Genomic DNA, 21,237 nt, shown 5'->3' on the forward strand with positions numbered 1-21,237 from the left:
CTTAACTGAATGCTAATTATCTAATGGATACATTTGTTATTCTTGGCATGATATTAGTTTCATTTATGGCTATCCGTTATTATCGTAAATGAATTCACTTCATACAGTTTACACCTTGATGCTCCCAAGAGGTTAGCTAGCTACCTCTTAAAATAGTCTTTAGAAGTTATTTTGATCTACTTATACAAGCCCTTAAGACATTTCATGAGAAGTCTGTATAGATGAAAGTCACCTTGGTTAGCCTCATGGCAGCGTGAAAATCCCATTCATAACCATTTTCGTGTCAGTCTTGCTAAAAGAGAGAGAGAGAGAGAGAGAGAGAGAGAGAGAGAGAGAGAGAGAGAGAGAGAGAGAGAGAGAGAGAGAGAGAAATGACGTTAATCTAACATAAAGTGTAATTATTATAAGTAGTGGTAAGTCATATGAATATATAGTATATAAGTATAAGCGAGAGAGAGAGAGAGAGAGAGAGAGAGAGAGAGAGAGAGAGAGAGAGAGAGAGAGAGAGAGAGAGAGAGCACGGCGTGGGGGTTGTAGCAAGGTTGTAGTTAGATTTTGACATTGGGAAGTGCCCAATTTTCTGGAGGATGGATAGATTGTTCTTATATTAATCGAAAATAGCATCGGTTTTATTTTGCCATTATCCCAAAGCAAAATTCTAACGGGATTTTCTCGTATCAATATTTTCCTTTGTACAAGGGTACTTCGAAAAATGTAGTAAGAAGCCGTGAATGTGAAATAACAAAATAACAAGCGTTCTCTGTGTGTGGTCCCATATAATGCTTCTTCTTCCAATTTTCATCATTTCTTTTCGCGTCATATGAAAAATACAGCACAATTATGTATTCGCTGTCACAATACCTTATCTTTATGCATATTAGATAATGAATAAAATAAATAGCGAGGAAAAATGCTATATGATCACGATAAACACACACACACACACCTTTTATTTTGACAACCAGCGCCAGGCAAAATATGTCTTGCTTTGTGATCTTTTAACTTGCATGACACGTGGTATAAGGCCTAAAGTTTTTCCATTTATAGGTGCTGCATCTATAATTCTTGATCTCTGCTTAAATACCTGCATAGCAGATATTTAGTGACAAAGCAATTTTTCATAACATGCACAATGTCTAACTGCGATATGTATGCATTTCATGTCCTTCTGTGACCTCGAGATCTTCCCGCCCACAAAGTCGTCTGCGCAAGCTCCGCCTATTTTCATAGATGATATAAGAGTAAGTATATGGTTATTAAAAAGTGTTCAAGTCTACAAAATTACTTTTTTATGAGAAAAGATATAAGTTCACGATGCTTACTTTAGTTGCATTGCACCTCTCTTGTAACTTTCTTTGAATATTCTTCATTTATAGTGCTCCAGGTGACACAACGCGAGACAACAGCAGACGAATTTAAACGTGGAAGAACGTCAGACGTCTACGTTTCGCTTTAGATTTTTTGGTGACTTAAAGCAAAATCGAAATCATGCTAACGGGAGATCGGGTAGAAGTCTCATCTGACCGTATCCGGAATAAACACTCTCAGAATGGTGTCATCCAGCCACTTCTGACTGGTAAGTGATAATGACAATTTTTTTTTTTTGTAAGGTTACGGTAAACTCAAACTTCATCGGGCACGGAATCACGTCTTGATTTAGTGTCGTGAAACCCCAAAGAAACATTGTTGTATTTTAGTTGAATGTTATTTAATTCATTATGAATACTGTAAGAAGTATGACTGACATGTCGTTGCTTTTTAGAATCTTAGAGATTTCACGTGTCTCGGCGACACGCCCCTTTAAGGTTAGATCTAGCCTATTCGGCCTCGTACATGTTGACCTAGGCAATCCTTACTCTATTCGGTAACTATACCTAATCTAGTGTAACTTTAAGGAGGCTCGTTCGTCTGTTTAAAATAGTTCTGCTTGGGTAAACTAAACTACGATATTGCATAAGAAAATCTAGATTGCCATTGAACTACTACCTAGGTAGGTAGTAAAAATGACAAGACAAATTTACCAATTTCACAATAATCTACGTTTACTTTGTTTAGCTTGGCTATTTAGTAGCCTAGGTGTCGAGCATTGCTACCTTGGGAATTTGTTAGCTGAACTGTTAAAACCCAGTAGTAAAAGGCAGTGCATTAAATTGATCAAGAATTGGCCTCCAGTCAACTGAAGAACTGTTATGTACCAATGCATTTGCATCCTTTTATTTTCATTCTACACCACTTATTTAGTTGAAATTATACTTAGGATATAATTACTAAGTAAAGTTTTAAGAAAATTTATCCATAGGTTGAGTTTTAACTTAAAGATCGCCTGTTAGAAATGCAGAGTGGTATTACAGTTTGTCGCATGGAGTAGGTTAGGTTAGGTAGGCTTTGATCATGCATAATTTGAACTGGTATGACAGCTTACCATGATCAATTACAACCTACCACTATCAGCTGCATTGTACAACAAAACACTGTGTTTACAAGAATTTGAATAGCCATCTATTCCAAAATTCATGTATTTCAGTAAGAGCTGATTACCATATGAATAATAACAGTTTCTTGGTGCTGATGGTATGTGTAGCAGCTTTTGTTTAGGCTTTGAGATTTTGTAAATAACAGTAAGCAACAATGAAAATTAGGACTAATTTGGAACTCATATTTGATTGGTATCAATAAAAATTTACTTCCCTTGATATCTTGGGAGAATTATTAATCTGAATAGTATAAACCATTCTTTAGAAAATATGGTACAGTATATTTAATATTATGGAGCTTGATCATTTGAAGCCAGGTATAATACTGTACTCCAAAGTAGCCACACACACTATGGTTAGAGACACATATAGAAGGAATGTAGATATGATTTTGGGTTAGCATTCTGTGCTTTGATATGATTTTTATATACAGGGGTTCTGTTCTTATACTGCATTTTAAGCCAAAAATCGTTGTAAGCCGAAATATCATGAAATAAAATCATAAGAAAACCTTACTTTCAATCCTTTGGGTGTCTTGAAAATGATGTGGCCTGCATTGTATTGAGTTTTTTCTTAAAAAATGTTGACCATTCTGCCATTTTTGAGCCATATTTTTTTGTTTGATTGGTGTCTTCACCCCAGAACAAGCGTCATAAACTGGGAAATAATTTTTGATGAATATTTGAAGAGCCTCATAAGCCAAGCCCATCTAACTCTGGGACTGCCAGTATAGTATTTGTTTGCAAGGCAAGTTATTTTTATTAGTTTTAGATAAGAAGGAAGGAAGGAAGGAATAGCACAAAATAGTATAACTTGTATATAAGGGGGCTCTTATTGATAAACCAAGGTCACATATTCTGGGGGTTGTATCATTTTACATTCTCTTTGTATGTGATAGGAATTACTGAAGTACAATACGTATCTTCTTTTTGTATGAAATCAGGAAATTTGTTTAGAAAGGTCGTAATGTACAATACATATAGGATAAGGCAGTAAATGTTGAGTTACTTGGACTTTTTTGGAATTCTATGTGGGAAGAAAGGAAGCTGTTTTCCACTTTATCTGTGGCCTTTTGTTCCACTTACAGGTCCATCATATTCATGTGGCTCCAGTTTTCCCCTTTCAGTAGTTCATTGAGATTTAAGAAGTGGGACTGAATTTGTAATCTCTTGTATACTACTGTAGTATTACCCAGTTACTTGGGGTATAAGAATAAGATTAGGAATACTGAATTTTATTCATACTGTATTTTGTGTTTAGTTTTTAATTTGGTACAATAGGTATCCATTTCAATGTCAGCCTACTGTCATTCCTTCTGTTTCTTAGCAGTACAGTAGCATCTGCTTTTTTTTATCATACGATATAATTTTTCATTAGTTATGCAGACCAGGACCTCAGGAGAGAGATGAGCATCCATTAGTAATGTTGATTGTCATCACTATAAATCTTGAGACCTTTGGGATACTGCAGATCAGGAGCATATGTGTAAAATAGATAGGGACTAGAGTTAAATGAGTAGAAAGTATGTAAGTACCATAATGTACTGTATTGTCTGCAGTTTTGCATATGCTTGGCTAGTACTTCTTGTACTTTAGTAAAAAAAATTTGGGCAAGTGAAACAGCCATGTCATATATCGGCTTTTTTAATAGGAAATTTTGTTTTTTCAGAAAGTTCTATTTTTGTGCACTAAGACAGTTTTGATTACCTGATTTTTTTTAGTGTAGTGTTAGTTTTTTTACTTTTATTTCTCTCACACTAGAACATTTTTGTTCTCGGTAGATTTGCCTGTCAGCAAATAATTCATTAATTCATTTTTTGCCAGGCCTTGACCATATTATCTGATGCAAATCTTCCACCAAAAATGTTTGGCAATTATTTGCTACTTGTGGTACATAAGTGAGATAAAATGTCATGTTAATTATGTCAAATAATGTCAGATATGTCTAGTCTTCAGGAATGTGAAGACATTTGAGATGTTAGCTTTCAATTTTTATTTGAGGTGCTGAATTATGTTGAGATAAATTTTAACCTTATATTCACTATATTAGTCAACAGTAGCGTCAATTCTGACTGGAAAAGAAGCAAAGGAAAATGTTCTGTCAGGTAACTGGTCATGTGGTAGTGGGAAAGGTATTTGGGTGAGTACTAGAGTGAAGACTGGCAGGTGTATAAGAATTTGAGATAAATGTTTGTGTCCATCACTGATATAGTTGAACCCTTTCTTATGTATCTTAATACACAAAATGGTTGATGCTACAAAGAAGTGCAAATAAGGGCCCTCTAGTAGCTGCTTTATACAGATGACCTAGTGCTAATAACAGAATCTGAAGACGAGATGGTAGAAATGTTTAAAAGATGAAAGATTGGGATGAAGAGGAGAGGGCTGAAAATCAGTACAGTATAGGCAAAACAATGTTTTGGAAAATTGTGCAAAATACGTCACACACTTATGTTGACTGGAAATGAAACAGAGGAAAAATTGCAGTCAGGAAAGCAGCTATGTGGTTTTTGTGGGAAAGGTGTTTGGGTGAATTCTGGATTGAATGTAGCAGATGGTATTACAAGAGGTTCTTAGGACCACAAAGTATTCATGAAGTAAAAGGTTTTTGATGTCCAAAATGCATTAGAAGATCAATTGGGGAAGAGGGAGGCGAGATCCTGGTTGTAATAGATGGGCAGTTTGAAGCAGGAGTTGAGAGCATTGAATAGAGTACTGTGGCTAAGCATAGATGAACCGCACAGTGGTATCCAGACTTCTGTTTAATAAAAAGGCCCAGTGATTGTAGAGAGCAAGAGTACTGGAGTTCATAAGGCTTGTGTTACTCTTAGCAATGAAACATGGGCATGTACGAGAAAAATGGAGGCACTTTTTAGAATATGGGACTTTAAAATGTTAAGGTTCATGCCTGGAGTATAACAGCAAGATCGTAACAAATGATGAATTTGGGGAGGTGTATTATCAAGAGGCCAGAAAAAACACAGATCTCTAAGGTTGAAATGATTTGGACATGTGGTGAGGTGTGATCAGGAACAGTTGGCTAAAAAAGCAGTAGATAGGGAAGTAATAGGACAAAGACCTGTAGAATTGCTCACAGAGTCTTGGATGAGGAGGATAGGATAGGACTGAGAGTACTAATGAGGATTCAGACAAATAGAAAAGTGGAGGGAACCCATTTTATCTAACCCCCATAAAAGTAAATGCTGACTTAGAGATGATGTTGATGCTTGGCTTATCTATTGTATTTTGTTGCGTTCTTTGCAGTGTGGTTTCACCACTTTTTCATGTTTTACAATGAGATTTAATCTATTTTGTTTTATTTTGCACACTGAGAACCAGACATATGAAGTTGATTATACAATATTAGGCTTTTGAATGTGTTTCCTTTGTCTATATCCTGGTGTTTCAGGAAAATAAACCCCAATTTATAAATGATTCTTGATTTTTGGGATGCTGTATATAGCTCTGTTAGTGATTTTGCATGTGTATAGTAATATGATATAATATATTTAATAAAATGTTAAGGAATCCAGGATATAATATGTTTAATATAATGTTAAGGAATCCAGGCATTATACGGTTACTACTAGTACTCCATGTGTGCCAATTTCTCAGTGAAGGTAATTGTTCTGGTATAGTATGGACATTTATATTGATTTTGGAAATGGTTGACAGATTAGATGATGTTCCAGTTGAGAGTGAAGAAATTTTACCTTATTCACCCAAGTTAATGTTTCGTTCTTAAGTGTTTGATGTACTTAGAGCAATTTTCCAAAGCAAGCTGGCATATCACATTGATATTCCCATAATGGTGTCTCAAACTGATTTTGTTTTCTTGGTTAATGCATTGAGAGCATTTTCTCATTTAAGATTTTAGGATCTTAATTCCTCTCAGGGTTTTTTTTTTTGAAAGTTTTGCTGTCTGCCATTGCCTTTAAAGCATCTAAAAATGTCTTTTATGCTTCTTTTGAAAGTTTTGTCTGCCATTGCCTTTAAAGCAGTAGTTCTTAATCAGGGTTGGGTAGTGGCCCTAGGGAAAAATTAAAAATTCTCTAATTATATATTTGTTAATCTCTTAACAAGAGTGAGGAATAAATATTCAGAATTTATGAAAAAAAGCAAAAGTATCACCTTTTTATGTTAGTTTCCTTTAGTCTACTACTGTAGATGGACTCGTTTGGATAATCAGTATGTTCTGATCCATGCATCTTTGTGAAGCTGCATTTTCTATGCTTGTTGCTGTCAAGACCAAATACAGAGACTGGCTGAATGTAAGGGGACTTGAGGCTGTGCACTTTCTGGCTTTGTTCAACAATGCATTCAAGGTCTAGTAGCTAAGAAGCAGTGTCAAGTATCTCGCTAATTCCTTCCTAAAAGAATAAAAACATCCCTTTTATCTTTTTTTTTTTTTTTTTTTTAAGATAGAGTATTTTATAATTTTCCTTTAAATCTGGGAGGGAATTTTATTTATAAATGAAGTGGGGCCATGGAGGGAAGGACCACCTCTTAGAAGTGTCTGATAATAAAAAGGCAGATAACCAGTGCTAAAAAGTGTTTAGAAATTCTTTTTATGGAATTTTGAAAGTTTTATTGTCTGCCGTTGCCTTTAAACTTTAGAAATTCCTTTTAGGTTCTTTTGAAAGTTTTATTTGCCATTGCCTTTGAAGGGTTTAAAAATCCCTTGTAGGTTTCTTTTGAAAGTTTTGTTATCTGTTAATGCCTTTAAAGGTTTAGAAATTCCTTTTAGGCTTCTTTTGAAAAATTTTTCTGCCATTGCCTTTAAAAGGTTTAGAAATTTCTTCTGGGGTTCTTTTGAAAGTAATATTGTTAGCCATTGCCTTTAAAGGGTTTAGAAATTCCTTTTAGGCTTCTTTTGAAAGTTTTGTTATCTGCCATTGCCTTTTAAAGAGTTTAGAAGCAAATTTTGAATTAAAAATTTTTTTTGTTATTTGGTTTTGATTTTTTACCTCGGTAGTTATTGTATACTTGATATCTAAGCTGGGTCTGTCATTGAAGTGTATAATTAACCAGTTTACATATGTAAAAGGACAGTTTTTCCTTCCATCCTTCCTTGAACGTAGTCTGCAGTGACTGAAAAAATTGAAAATTCTGTTACCTAAGAATGTAGTCTGATCCATAACGCAGCTTAGGTTCCTTACGTTGACATTTGGTTGTGGACTAACTAAACATGACTTTGATGTTTGCTAGTTAGAAAATTCTATCATGGCCTGGACCAAATAATTTTCCAAAGATGGTTGATGGACATATTGGTGGTGCAGTGCTTAATTTTTATTTCCCATGAAATCTTCAGCTGCACGTGCTTGTGCTTCCACTACTGAACTTTTATATATATTATGTATAGTATATACCGGGTGTGTGTGTATATATATATATATATATATCTATATATATATATATATATATATTATATATATATATATATATATATCTATATATATATATATATATATATATCTATCTAGGTATAGGGTATACATACAGGCAGTCCCCGGGTTATGACGGGGGTTTCCGTTCTTGAGATGTGTTGTAAGCAGAAAATCTTCGTAAGCTGGAACATCGTCAAAAATCTAAGAAAACCTTACTTTATGCTTTGGGGTGCATTGAAAACTATGTAAACTGCATTCTTATTGTATTTTTGTTTCATCAACAAAAACCTTCAAATATTGATTATTTTGCATTTTTGGTGTCATATTTCTTCTGCCAGATCAGTGTTGTAGGCCTCGTAACCCTGGAACATGCGTCGTAACCTTGGAAATAATTTCTGATGAATATAATTGAAAAGCGCCTTAACCTCGGAACGTCGTAAGCCGAACCCGCCAGAACCCGGGGCTGCCTATAGATATATAGGGATATAATATATATATATATAATATATAGAATATTATATATATATAATAATATTATTAATATATATATAATTTATAATATATGCCTATATATATATATATGATATATATTATATATATATATATATATATATATATATATATATATATATATATATATATATATATATATATATATATATATATATGATATATATATATATATATATATGATATATATATGATATATATGATATATATATATATATATATATATATATATATATATATATATATATATAATATATATATATATATATATATGTAATATATGTACACTTTTACTAGGAATTTTGGTGTCAGTTTGGCACTATTGCCTAGTACGAAAACTTTAATGGTTTATTCCCTTTATCTTTATTTTATCTAGTTCTTGTGATGAAAAGTCTCTTCGTGTTATATTGTGTTACGTAGGTAAGGTCAGGGGAAGGAGATGAACCATAGTTGTAGTTTAGTAGTAAACTAATTGAATTTTATTTTATACTATAATTAAAGTTACTTGTAAGCTTTGTCATGGGAATCAGTTTTAGTAACTAAGAGTGTTTAATATTTGAAATAATGAATTTGAGAATAATTTTGGATTTATTCGTAAAATGTCAAAAACTATACTCTGTTTTTTTCTATCTGTCCATCCGCCTGTGGTGTTTTTGTATGGTAACACTGCGTCCCGGGCTTTAGATAGTTACATTCAGCTTACATTTTATAATATCCTATTTCGAATATTAACGGTGTAATTCGCATACAGTAAATTATTAAAACACTTTTCAGTTGCAAATGTACACCCAGATATCCTTTTATTTACCTAAAACTTACACATAGCGTAACTATCTAAAGCCCGGGACGCAGTGTTACCATACAAAAACACCACAGGCGGATGGACAGATGAAAAAAAAAAAACAGTAGTCTCACTTATTTAAGTTTGGGGTCAATGTTAGCCAGTACTTTATCATGAAGCAGACGTTTGTAAAATAAGATTATTTTGAATTTGTGCCAGCATAAGCTCTCTCTCTCTCTTCTCTCTCTCGTCCTCCTCATGTCTTCTCTCGTCTTCTCTCCCCTCTCTCCTCTCTCTCTCTCTACTCTCTCTCTCTCTCCTCTCTCTCTCTCTCCTCTCCTCTTTGTTTCTTTCTCTCTTTCAAAGTTACAGTCCAATTATCTAGGGTCTCAGTCACGAGATAAATAAAATACATCATATTCACGATACCAGTTGGAGCCTCACGTGACGTCTGCTAAGGTTAGTCAGAGGAGTTTATCAAAATGAGCGTCGCGTCGCCCGACGTTATGATTCTAGATATGCAAATGAGTTTATGTGTGTGCGTGCGTTAACTTGGTTGTTTATATAAAGCAAAGGAAAACTGGTTTAACTGTGGTCTGGGTTACAAAGGTCTCAAGATTTTACGCTGTACCATAGCCACTGTGTTGTGGACAATTACAGTATGTCAGTCGACCACACACTGTGTGTTTGTTTGTGTATGTGTGAGCGCGCCCGAGTGATGGAATGTGCAAGTGGAGGCGAGTCTGTCTATCCGTCTGTCTGTCTGTCACTCTGTCTGCATATGTGTCTAACAACAGCAATTTTGCCTTAATTTACTTTTTGTTTCTCTCATCAAGTCAACTTTTTTTCTTTGGTGCAATGATGTAATTCTGGCGTCATCGCCGCCGGTCTGGTCGTTGTTTGAAACTAATTGAGTCCAAACGAGATAGGGACTGTTGCTTATTTTTTTTCATCATATTCCTTCATTGTGATTTTATTGTCGATTAAAATGTGGTTTAGGTCGTAACTCATGATTTTGTTTGATATTGTGATCGTTGCATGGCGTTTCATATTGTTTTCGGTAGGTTCGAAAACTAAATTGAACAATTAGTGTATCTTTTAATTTGTCCAATGAGGGGAGTACTGTATTCAGTATTGAGAGGTACAGAACGGTATCCATGATTTTTATTTTGTAATGGTAAAGGTAAAGTCGCTCTCAAAGCAGTGTCTCTTGTAAACAGTACGCTGAAACCCTTCCTAGTAAAGAAATGGGACTTTTTAAGCATTCATTTTTTGTTAGGAGTTTAATTTTACATAACTCTTCAAATTATATATATATATATATATATATATATATATATATATATATACTATGTATATATATATATATATATATATATATATATATATATATATATATATATACCCGTATATATACATATATATATATATATATATATATATATATATATATATATATATAGTATATAGATATATATATATATATATATATATTATATATATATATATATATATATATATATATATATATATATATATATATATATATATATATGCAGAAGCCAGGTACTATGTCGTACCTCTAAGTAAATGGGGATACAATCCACAATGAAGTAAAATCCTCTTGTAGTTTAAAATATATATTCTTGTACAGGATTAAAACTTTCGACCATCAACTGTGGTCTTAGTGAACAAGACCACAGTTGATGGTCGAAAGCTTTAATCTTGTACAGAAATATATATTTTAAACTACATGAGGATTTTACTTCATTGTGGATTGTATCCCCATATATATATATATATATATATATATATTATATATATATATATATATATATAATATATATTTGAAGGTTTACTTCTGTAATTTTTTGTCCTTTTTGTATTCCAGTTCACAGTCTTGGTAATAAAAACGTTGTTCATGGCAGTTATGAGGTATACAAACAATGGTAACGGTAATTGAGTGGGGCGCACAACAAGATCATTATTGATGATATTTTTCGTAATTATCGGGAGAAATGGGTTACTGAACTGAAGTAGCGGTGGATCACGACACATTTTATCGTTAAAAAGTGGAGAAGGCAAGTGTGTGTATCGAGACGGTAAATATAATGATCACTTATAACCTATTGTGGTCAGCTGAAATGAAAGTGGTAACTGAGATATCCATATTTCGTATATTGGTAAGACAGAGCTGGATTAAATCACTTCCCGATCGTATAAATTTTAGAAAATTACATAGGACTATTGGTATCCAGATTGCATTTCGATTTTCTGTTAACTGAACGTAAAAATCGAGACTCAGGTTTTCATGTTTGTATTGCTTAACACTATGATTTGAGAGCGCCATATGTCCTAAGTCATCTAACTTCGAAGAGACGGCAATGATTCAGCTAGTGTGACTGTGTGAGCAGTTGTTCCTGATTAGACCAGACGATGACAGGAAAGGCGTGTGTCAGCGGCTCCAATCTCTCCTCTCACGGGAGTTCAAAGTCGAATGTGTCGGGGAGAAGCAACTTGGAACATTTTGTTCAAGTCCATTGTACCCCGTGACTTAAGCAGTTAATTTATTATACATAATATTGCGAACAGTCGACTTTGGTGCATTGCATCCAGGTTGAAAAGAACGTCATGGAGCTAATAACCTCAACTTAAAAGAATAAAAAAAAAAAAAAATCGGAAGGTTAACACTCTACGGAAACTTTCCCTTAGGCTGCGTTTACACCAAGCGAGTCGAGTCAAGTCAAGACGAGTCAAGAGGATTCATGACTCATCTTGAATCGCCACATTAATTCAAATGGGTGACTGCACCAAGCGAGTCGAGTCATGCCGAGTCGAGGGGAGTCGAGGCGAGTCAGTCAGTGACTCGGGCGGACCCATTTTTTCGTCAGGCACGGTGGGTCAGCTGAGAGGTGACCACTATGAGTCCTTAGGAAAATGGCGCCATTCTTTCCTCAACTGAAAGTGCAGTCGGTAATTGGCGTTTTGTTTTCTTATGTAGGTTTCAGCTAACTCCACTTAACATTTTAAATTGTTCAGTTGTCATTCTGAAGAAGTCATAAAACTTATCTGGATTATTTATCAAGCCTGGGAATAGATGTCCAAAGCGGAATTCCAAACTCTGGCCTTTCAGCATCAATCTCTTGAATCCATAATCTTTGACGCCTATGCCTGCTCCTTCTCCGACATACACCACTATTAACCTTAGCTTAGATGTGGTACTACCCTGAGTTTTCCCCCAGTCGACCAACTACCAGGTACTAATTCACTGCTTAGGTCAGCAGAGGCTTAACCTATCGTATATGAAATTTGAAGTACGTAATTATGACCGGTTGGTGGAAACGAACCTGTGTCCCATTATCACAACGAGGTCAGGTCGGCAACGTGACCTCGCGAATTGGGAAGTTAAGAGGGCATTCTGTTTATTACAATTACATATGTATCTGGCAAAAGTTACCAGTAAATTCTTCATTTTATATATATATATATATATATATATATATATATATATATATATATGTATATCATATATATATATATATATATATATATATATATATATGTATATATATATATATATATATATATATATATATATATATATATATATATATATATATATATATATATATACACGTATATATTGTAATAGTGTGGCACAGTGTCGTTATTCCAAAAGACAATAACTTAATAATACTTAAGAAAAAGGCACGAAACGGATAATAAGGAAGAAAGGGAAAGGGAATAATACGATAATGATTTTTCTTAGTGAAGGGATTTTGTTACTCCAAACATTAGGCTTTTAGCCATTAGACATCTGGTTTTCATCTCCCCCAAAAAGCCTCTGTCCGTACCAGCGATTAGTGACCAACAAGAGATTATGGGCGACGAAGGATATCGCTCAGGCATATTCGAGAAATTGGAAACTACTCTCATTAGCGCCTATGACTAATCGCCGTTCCTTTCGTGAACAGGTCAGAGAGAGCCATCTGGCATACGTTAAAAAGGAATTCTATGACCCGTTGTTCAAAGGAGGGGAGTGCCGAACTCTTAAGTGCTCCACCCTCCCAAATATAGGCCTCTAGTATCGACGAATCAAAAGCCATGAGTGTTGGTCATAAGACAGCCCAAAAGGGGTATCAACGAATGACCTATGAGGTTACCAAGGGATACGCCCCTTAGAAGCCAGGACATGAAGAAGGAGGCGTATACAAATTCAAAGCCTACGAATTACTGTAGAAGACCTGACAGGAAGGCGGTCTTGTATAATGTTTGCAGCCACTAAGGCACAAGAAGTCTTTCAGAAAATGCCACACCCAGTCAAAATCCAAAAATCCAAAGGCGGGGCTAAGGAGATTTCAACTGAACAAAAGGCGAGACAGAGAGAGAGCAAGCAGAAAAGGGAGAGAAAAAGAAAAAGGGGGAACAGAGAAGCCAAGAGAGAAGCAACCTGGGGAGCCTGAGGGGAGAACTGCAGTGGCATGGCCGTGAAACAGAGAAAGACAGAAGAATCCCCTCCCCAGAAGAAGAACAGGTGCAAAAGTGTTGGTGTGCGAAGCAATCAAAGACAGTGAAAGTGACAATCAATACTCAGTAATTTCCCTCGTGCCTATAGACTCGTAATTGCAACAAGTGCCAATTAAGTTTTATCAGTCCAAGAGCCCAGTAACTCAGAAGGTGGAAAACATGTGTAAGAACCCCTAACGAAGAATAAACTTAATGCAAAGAAACATATCAATTAATTTCTCATCCTAACAGAACCCCTTTACCTAATTCCCCAAAGTACAGCCTCCACGGCACACGTTACCTTAGATCTGTGTAAAGAAAGTAAGTACCGTCACAGATTTTATTGTGGCAGAGCGACGGGATACGATGAGATAAAGATTGATATAGTGACAAGATTTAATTGATGTCGAGTGGTAAGGATAGGAAGAGACAAAAGAGACAGCAAAGAAATGGTGATTAGCGACGTGATACGAAGACACGAATGACAGTTAAAAACAGCGGCAGCGAAACAGAATCAAAAGTTTAGTGTCGGCATAAGAGATTTCAATCCATTCACGCCACTCAAAATAGAAGTTCTACCCAAAGACAGTTACCAGTGCTTCCCCAAATACAAAGACAGTTACCGAGTTGTAACAATAAAAGCGCTCCAAAAAAAAGCCACCCACACTTTGCGAAAGTAAAACTCCACTCTGAAGAACAAGAACAGTCGTTCCACTAGAAGAACAAGATGTCGAACGCATAAAGAATATATCAAGAGGAAAGAAAACAATTCCGAAAACGCATCAGTCAACGCAATCGAGAGAGAGAGAGAGAGAAGTCCCCTTCCCCGCAGACGTAACAACGCATCATTCAACGCGCTGGTAGGCGAACGCAGCTGTCAGACGTAAAACCCTGGGAGTCCGACGACGACGAAAGAAGTTAAGTCCAAAATAAAATAATCCTCACACTTACATAACATCAAACTTTATTGAAAGTAAATTACGCGATTAACATTTCAGTTAGACAATTTCTGGTATTTCAAGATTAAAAGATTTTCACACTGAACCTTTTTTTTGGCAACGAAACTCTATATTTCTTCATTTTACTAATTATAACTAATCAGCTACTAAGACCTTTTCCCGAACATTTGTATTTACTAACCAATAACTTTAAATTTTAATTTTAATTTAGATTGTGTCATTTTATTTTGATTTTTTGTGATTTTGGTTGTTTTTTGTGATTTCTTATACTTTGATTTTTTTTTTTGTTCTTTTAGTATTTGCTTTTTACTTGTTACATCGAATGAATGTTTTGCTTGTTTTTTAGTTTTGTTTGTTTAGGATAACAAGGGTAATTCACGGGAGGTCTCTCGTTAGCGTACACTTTATGGTCAGTTCAGTATCGTTTTAACCAGTACTGTTAAGATGGGTTTTTTGTCGTTGTTTAAGAATCGCTTACCGGTAACGTAAGACTTTGAGAATATTTCTGGGGAAAATTCTTTTATTTCTTATGGTGATCGAATACTTAAGAAAAAACAATTTATTGTCATTATCATTATTTTCTTTGGGGTTTGGGATATTACTGTCATAACTGATACTTTCAATGATACTCCAGTATAAGAAAAAAATTTCCATAACGAGTCGAAATGGTCAAAGGGGAAGACCGACCTCCTTATCAGAACGTAAGATCGCCTGTGCTCACGAGAAGACAAACAAGGAAATTAACCATGCCGGAAAGTACACAGTCCGCGAATTCGAGCGCAGCGTAATGGGAACACATAAGGGACATGTGATTAATCACATAGCTAAATTTTGTGGAAGAAAGGATGGTCAGTTAGCTTGTAACTTAGAGAACTGGATAGAGCAAGTGGAGACACGCCTAGATAGCATAACGGGGACAGATAGAGAAAAGCTTATTGAAGCCAGAGTTATCTTTGATTTGGGAAGCCGGAGGAGACTTAGAACGTACGTTCACTCCGAGACTTACCGAGATCTTAAGAATTGGGAAGAACTGAAACGGTATTTTAGGAAGGTTTATTCCACAGTTGGTGAAAGAGATCCATTACTAGCTTGGCAAGGATAGTGCGTCAATTTAAGTTAGACGAAAGACGTTATCAAGAGTTTAGCTCTCAGTTGTATAACAATATGAATGAATGGGGTAACTTCATGGATCCACGGTTGGATAGAGGTAGAAGGAGGCAAGCAAAAATGCTAATGGGCCATGTTAAAAAAATATTTAGACTAGCAATAATGATTGGAAGCCTGCCAACAGAATTTATTGCAAGGATGACTCGTAAGTGGGAGACGTCCGATGATGTAGCAGAGATTGAAGAGGAGGAGAAACAAAAATCATAGGCAGAAGACCTGAAGGGAATCCTATATACAGACCTTTAGTCGCTATAGGACAAAAGGAAAGAGGTCCAAATAGATCTAGGACACCATCTAGAAATCGAATAAGATGCCAGGTAAATCTTCTCAAGGAGGATTTTCGACAGTCACGTGTTATAACTGTCAGAAGAGAGGACATTATGCCAGTGACTGCCGAGGGATAGCCTTCTGTCCTTTCCCATAAGAAAACAGGACATAGTGCTCGAGAATGCAGAAATAAATTTGTTTCAGCTCCTAGAGGTAGATCTCAGTCGAGAGGCAGAGGTAGAAACCAAAGTCAATCTCCCCCACCTAGAGGAAATGGAGATTCCGTCCCAAATAGATATGCTATCAAACAGCAAGCATAGGGTTATCAATCAGTTTCGCCAAGGTCAGAACGACGCAATGGGAAAATTTTCTGCTTACTGGTACAATGAATCTTCCTCTATAACAGAGAGAACGTCCGAATGTCAAGGCTAAGCCAGCTACACAGGTTAGCAAAAAAAGTTGATGTAGGGAATGAAATATAATTATAGCCAGTTATTTCCCGCACATGTCGGTCTAGAGAAACCTATTGTTACATTCTTTGATACAGGAAGTCCTAAGAATATAATGTCAGAAAAGGTGTATCGATTGATTTTTCTCACTTAAGTTTGAATCCAGCGGTAGATTGTAGAATTACAGACGTCCAGGGTAATGATATCCACGTAATTGGACAGTTAGATTTTCCATTTAGGCTAGGAAGAATTGCTCTAAGAGAAAATGTTCTGGTAGCCAGAGATATACAATTAGCTTTTGCCCATTTGCTGATAGGTTATCCACTATGGCTAGACAAGGGATAAGCATTGATGCCCTAGAGAACAACTAGTGATTAACAACGGTCGTGAGATTTCTAGAATACCATTATGCAAGTTAATTAAAAGAACCCAGACTCAAGAGAATCCCACGATGAAAGGTATCTTAAAGAAGGATAAGACAGAGGGAAGATATCCAGAATGCATCACGAGTTCACAACAGATCATTAACCTTTTAGAATCAAATCAATGCACTTATTTAAAGTTAGAAAGGGAATTAAGACTTAAACCAGGAGAAAGTACGTGGGTAGAATGTACAGTAAATCCAATTTTTGAAGGGAAGGAAATTCTTCACGCTTACTGAAAAGTCGCAAGTAACGGAATACATTATTCTTCTAGTTACATGAAGTCAGACAGGGCAAAATAGCGTTACAGATTACGAATAACAGAGGAGAAAGGTTAAGTTAACACCAGGTACAGAGATAGGCTAGCAGAAGTATACTCCATACCTATATCCGAGTTGTAGAACGGGAAACAGTAGCAGCAATTAGTAAAGGAAATGAAAATTACGCTCAGGACATAAACTGAGAAGAGCTAAAATAGGATTTCATTTAAAGGAAATTAAGGGAAAACCATGTTAGAGAAGAATTCATAGACTTACTGTGCGAATTATAATGATATAGTCGCTCTAGACGGCGACACCTTGGGAAATACACGCGAAATAACGCACAAGAATAGACATTCCATCAAACACCAAGCCAATTTACATACCAGCTTACAGAGTAGCACATCCCAGAAGGAGCTCATTGAAAGAAAGAAGTACAAAGAATGAATAGGCAAGGAATAATAGAACCATCTAAATCCCCATGGTCTTTTCCACTTTTGCTAGTTCCTAAAAGGGACAAAACTTACAGAATAGTTGTGGATTTCAGAAAATTGAACCAAATTACTGAAAATGATCCTTATCCAATGCCGTCAATGCGAGATCTTATCGCCACTTATTGCAGGGATTCTTGCAAATCCCTCTAGACGAAGAAAGTAAACCTTTGACTGCTTTTTTCCACTAGTAACGGCAGATACCAGTATGTAAGAATGCATTTGTCTAAAGTCAAGCCCGGTAACTTTTGTAAGATTTAATGGATAAAATTTTGGGCGATTTACTAGGCAAAGACGTACACTGTTACATAGATGATTTGGTAATAGCAACAGACACTATAGAGGAACATATAGACTTAGTCAGAGAAGTCCTAAAGAGATTAAGAAAAGCCAACCTGAAGCTTAAACTAAAGAAATGTAACTTCCTTAAAAGGAAAATAGACTACCTTGGTCATACACTAAGTGAAAAGGGCGTAGAAGTAAACGACGCAAAGATTAAGTCGATTAGGGAATATCCTACACCTCAGTGCAAGAAGGACGTAAAGTCATTTTTAGGTTTAGCAGGTTTTTACCGCAAGTTCATAGGGAACTTTGCAGTCATATCAGCTCCACTAACTGAACTTTTAAAGGAACACGTATCATTTACATGGACAGACGAGCAGCAAGAAGCATTCGATGAATTGAAAGAAAGATTAACACATCCCCCAGTACTTAGCTTCCCAGACTTTGCTGGCAAAGATTCTTTTTAGCCACGGACGCAAAGCCACATTGTATAGGAGCATGTTTAATGCAAAGACAAGATAACAAGTATAATGCCATAGCTTATTACAGTAGGAAATTAAAGCCCTCAGAAGTGAACTACTCAGTAACAGACCTCGAGTCTCTAGCTATTATAGACGCTTTTAAAAGAAGCATTTCAGATATATTCATTTTTGGTTACAAGATAACCGTGTTCACGGATCATTCAGCCGCAGTAGAAATGCTAAAGAACCCTAATTTTCTGGACGAAGAGCCCGTTGGTTCATGACAGCCCAAGATTATGACATAGAAGTGAAATATGTCCCTGGGAAGACGAATAAGGTAGCAGATGCATTATCAAGATATGTATCACAAGGTGATAGTATAAATATGATAAGTCAAGAAGAAGAAAAGAATGAAACAATGTGCAAAGACGTTAATGTACTCACCATGCATTATACAGAGGAGCTTTCCCGCAAAATTTCATAAAACAAAGAACAAGAAAGAGATGAAGATATAAGGGAACTGTTTTTAAATACGTTAGAAACGAAAGAAAACACAGCCAACAAGAATTAACCGAACTAGGTAGGAAGGTTGGATGTCCCACAGATGCACTAACGGACATAGATGGCGTATTAATTTGGATGTGTCACGAATATGACCCATTTGGTCAATTTCTAGGTGTACTGCACAAAAGGTTAGTACCTAAGAGTCTAAGAAACAAGGTCATTGAGCTAATGCACGATGATGACATGAGAGCTCACCCAGGAAGGGATGAGACAATTAGATTAATCCAAAGAACTTTCCATTGGAAGGGAATCCACAAAGATGTAGTAATTATGTGAAGAGCTGCAATACATGCAACAGCTACAGGGAAGAACAGACGGAAGTACCACTAGGGCAATATCCTATCCCACAGACTCCTTTCGAAAAGAGTATCTATTATTTGATCTAATCACAAATTCTTCATACCACGAGTAAAGGGAATAAGAATATACTAGTATGTATCGACGCGCTCACGAGATATACAGAGTTGGTACCACTAACTAGTAAAAGTGCCAAGGAATGTGCAACCGCTCTCTTTGATAAGATATTTTGCAGATATTCTGCCCCACAGCTCATTATTTCTGATAATGGGACCGAGTTCAACAACTCGTTAGTTCAAGAAATTTGTAACGCCTTTAAGGTAGAAAAGGTAGCGATACGCCGTATCACCCAGCTAGCAATGGCCTAGTAGAAGGAATAACAGGAAGGTTTTAGACGTATTGCGTCACACAGTAGGACAGGATCCTGACTGGGACGTCAATTTATCTTTAGTCCAATTATCATTAAATGCAAGACATCTTATGCATGGCTGAATCAGCCAATACAGCCTAACTACTCTGAAGATATCATGAAGATAAGAATCGGAAACTTTAAAGTAATCCACAAGCAATTGCACAAGAATCTAGAAGAAGCCCAGCAGAATATGATAGAGAACATCAAGAAGGATTAAGGCCTAGTAACTACAAGAAAGGAGAGATGAAGTCTATATTAAGAAGGAGTAAGAATGGTATTATTAATTTAATTTAGCCACAAAATTCACAGGGCCATATAAGGTCGTAGACGTACAAGAAACTAAGATAAAGGTTAAGAAAATGAATAACCAAATGCCTTCCACATATGCTGAATCATTAGAAGAAGAAGAATTTTGGATAAACAAGGACAAGGTCAAGAGAACCTAGAAGTTGAAGAATCCGAAATGACAGAGACGTCAGAAGACATTCCAGAAGAAGGAACTAGATATAACCTAAGAAATAGAAGAGTCACTTTCCAGTGAAACAGAAGAACAAATATTAATTTCATCCAATTATTCCCATGTATTTATTTGATTTCTTTATTGCTAAGTTTACCTTCACCGGTTGACTTAGGAATAATCTTTTATTGTTGCAATTCTTACTTTAATTAGTTGGTTTGTAGCAATTTTTTTTTGGTTAAGTTGCCACTTAACTTCAAATTTATTTTGACTTGAAGGGAATTATTTGGGTATGTAAGAAACGGTTCAATGCGTAGTATAAGAATTTTAAGACGTATATTAAGTTTAATCGTTCCATAAGAACATTCTTAGAAGTAAAAGATAAATAAGACGGGTTAAGATAGATATTAAGAGATTTTAAGATAAGACAATTCGTCTCAGAAATGATTATAATTGAAGGGGTAATTAATACATTAATTTGTTCAATCCATTAGATGTTGATTGATGAAAAAACTTACTAATAAGATATTAATTGATGAAGACTCACTAACAAGAAGTTAATTGATGAAGACTCATTAACAAGATAGTAGTTGTTGAAAACTTACTAACAAGATATTGATTGGTGAAAGCTTACTAATTGTTGTCACAGTAGAAGAAACCTACAAGTATAACCACTAACCGGTTCCTTTAACCGAGTTGCCAATTTTGTTTAGTATCAAGCAGTGAAGTTATATTGTTTAATGTACAAGGTTACTCAGAAATTACAGTAAGAATGTCCAATGAAATTTTGCATAAACACAATACACAATCTCAGTAGGAAGTCAAGGACACACTTGTTATTGCATACAAATACACAAGGATATTTTCTCCCAGGACTTGTCTCCAAGCAGCAGTTCGCAGCAAACAAGAAGCCATCAAGTGTCGTCAATGAAAAACGAAATTTATTTTTCCATAAAGAAAGACGATATCCACCTAGATAGAATAGGACTGAGGACTGAACCAATCATGTACTGTAAACTTGGATAGTTACCATTATTTTTTGCTTCTACCATGCATTTATATAACTTATGACTTAAGGGCTTATGTATGTTT

The 21,237-nt window shown here is 35.5% G+C and overlaps 1 protein-coding gene across 1 annotated transcript in view; it reads left to right on the forward strand.

The window, feature by feature from the left end:
- The first annotated feature begins 1,370 nt into the window (after window positions 1–1,370).
- Window positions 1,371–21,237, forward strand: part of LOC135213606 (nicotinate phosphoribosyltransferase-like) — a 133,002-nt gene continuing 113,135 nt past the window's right edge. The window contains exon 1 of the mRNA XM_064247628.1: window positions 1,371–1,576. Within this exon, the coding sequence (XP_064103698.1) occupies window positions 1,489–1,576 (88 nt within the window). The 5' untranslated portion in view covers window positions 1,371–1,488. The remainder of the gene's footprint in view (window positions 1,577–21,237) is intronic.

This window comes from Macrobrachium nipponense, chromosome 43, assembly GCF_015104395.2.
Source record: "Macrobrachium nipponense isolate FS-2020 chromosome 43, ASM1510439v2, whole genome shotgun sequence".
Taxonomy (NCBI): Eukaryota; Metazoa; Arthropoda; class Malacostraca; order Decapoda; family Palaemonidae; genus Macrobrachium; species Macrobrachium nipponense.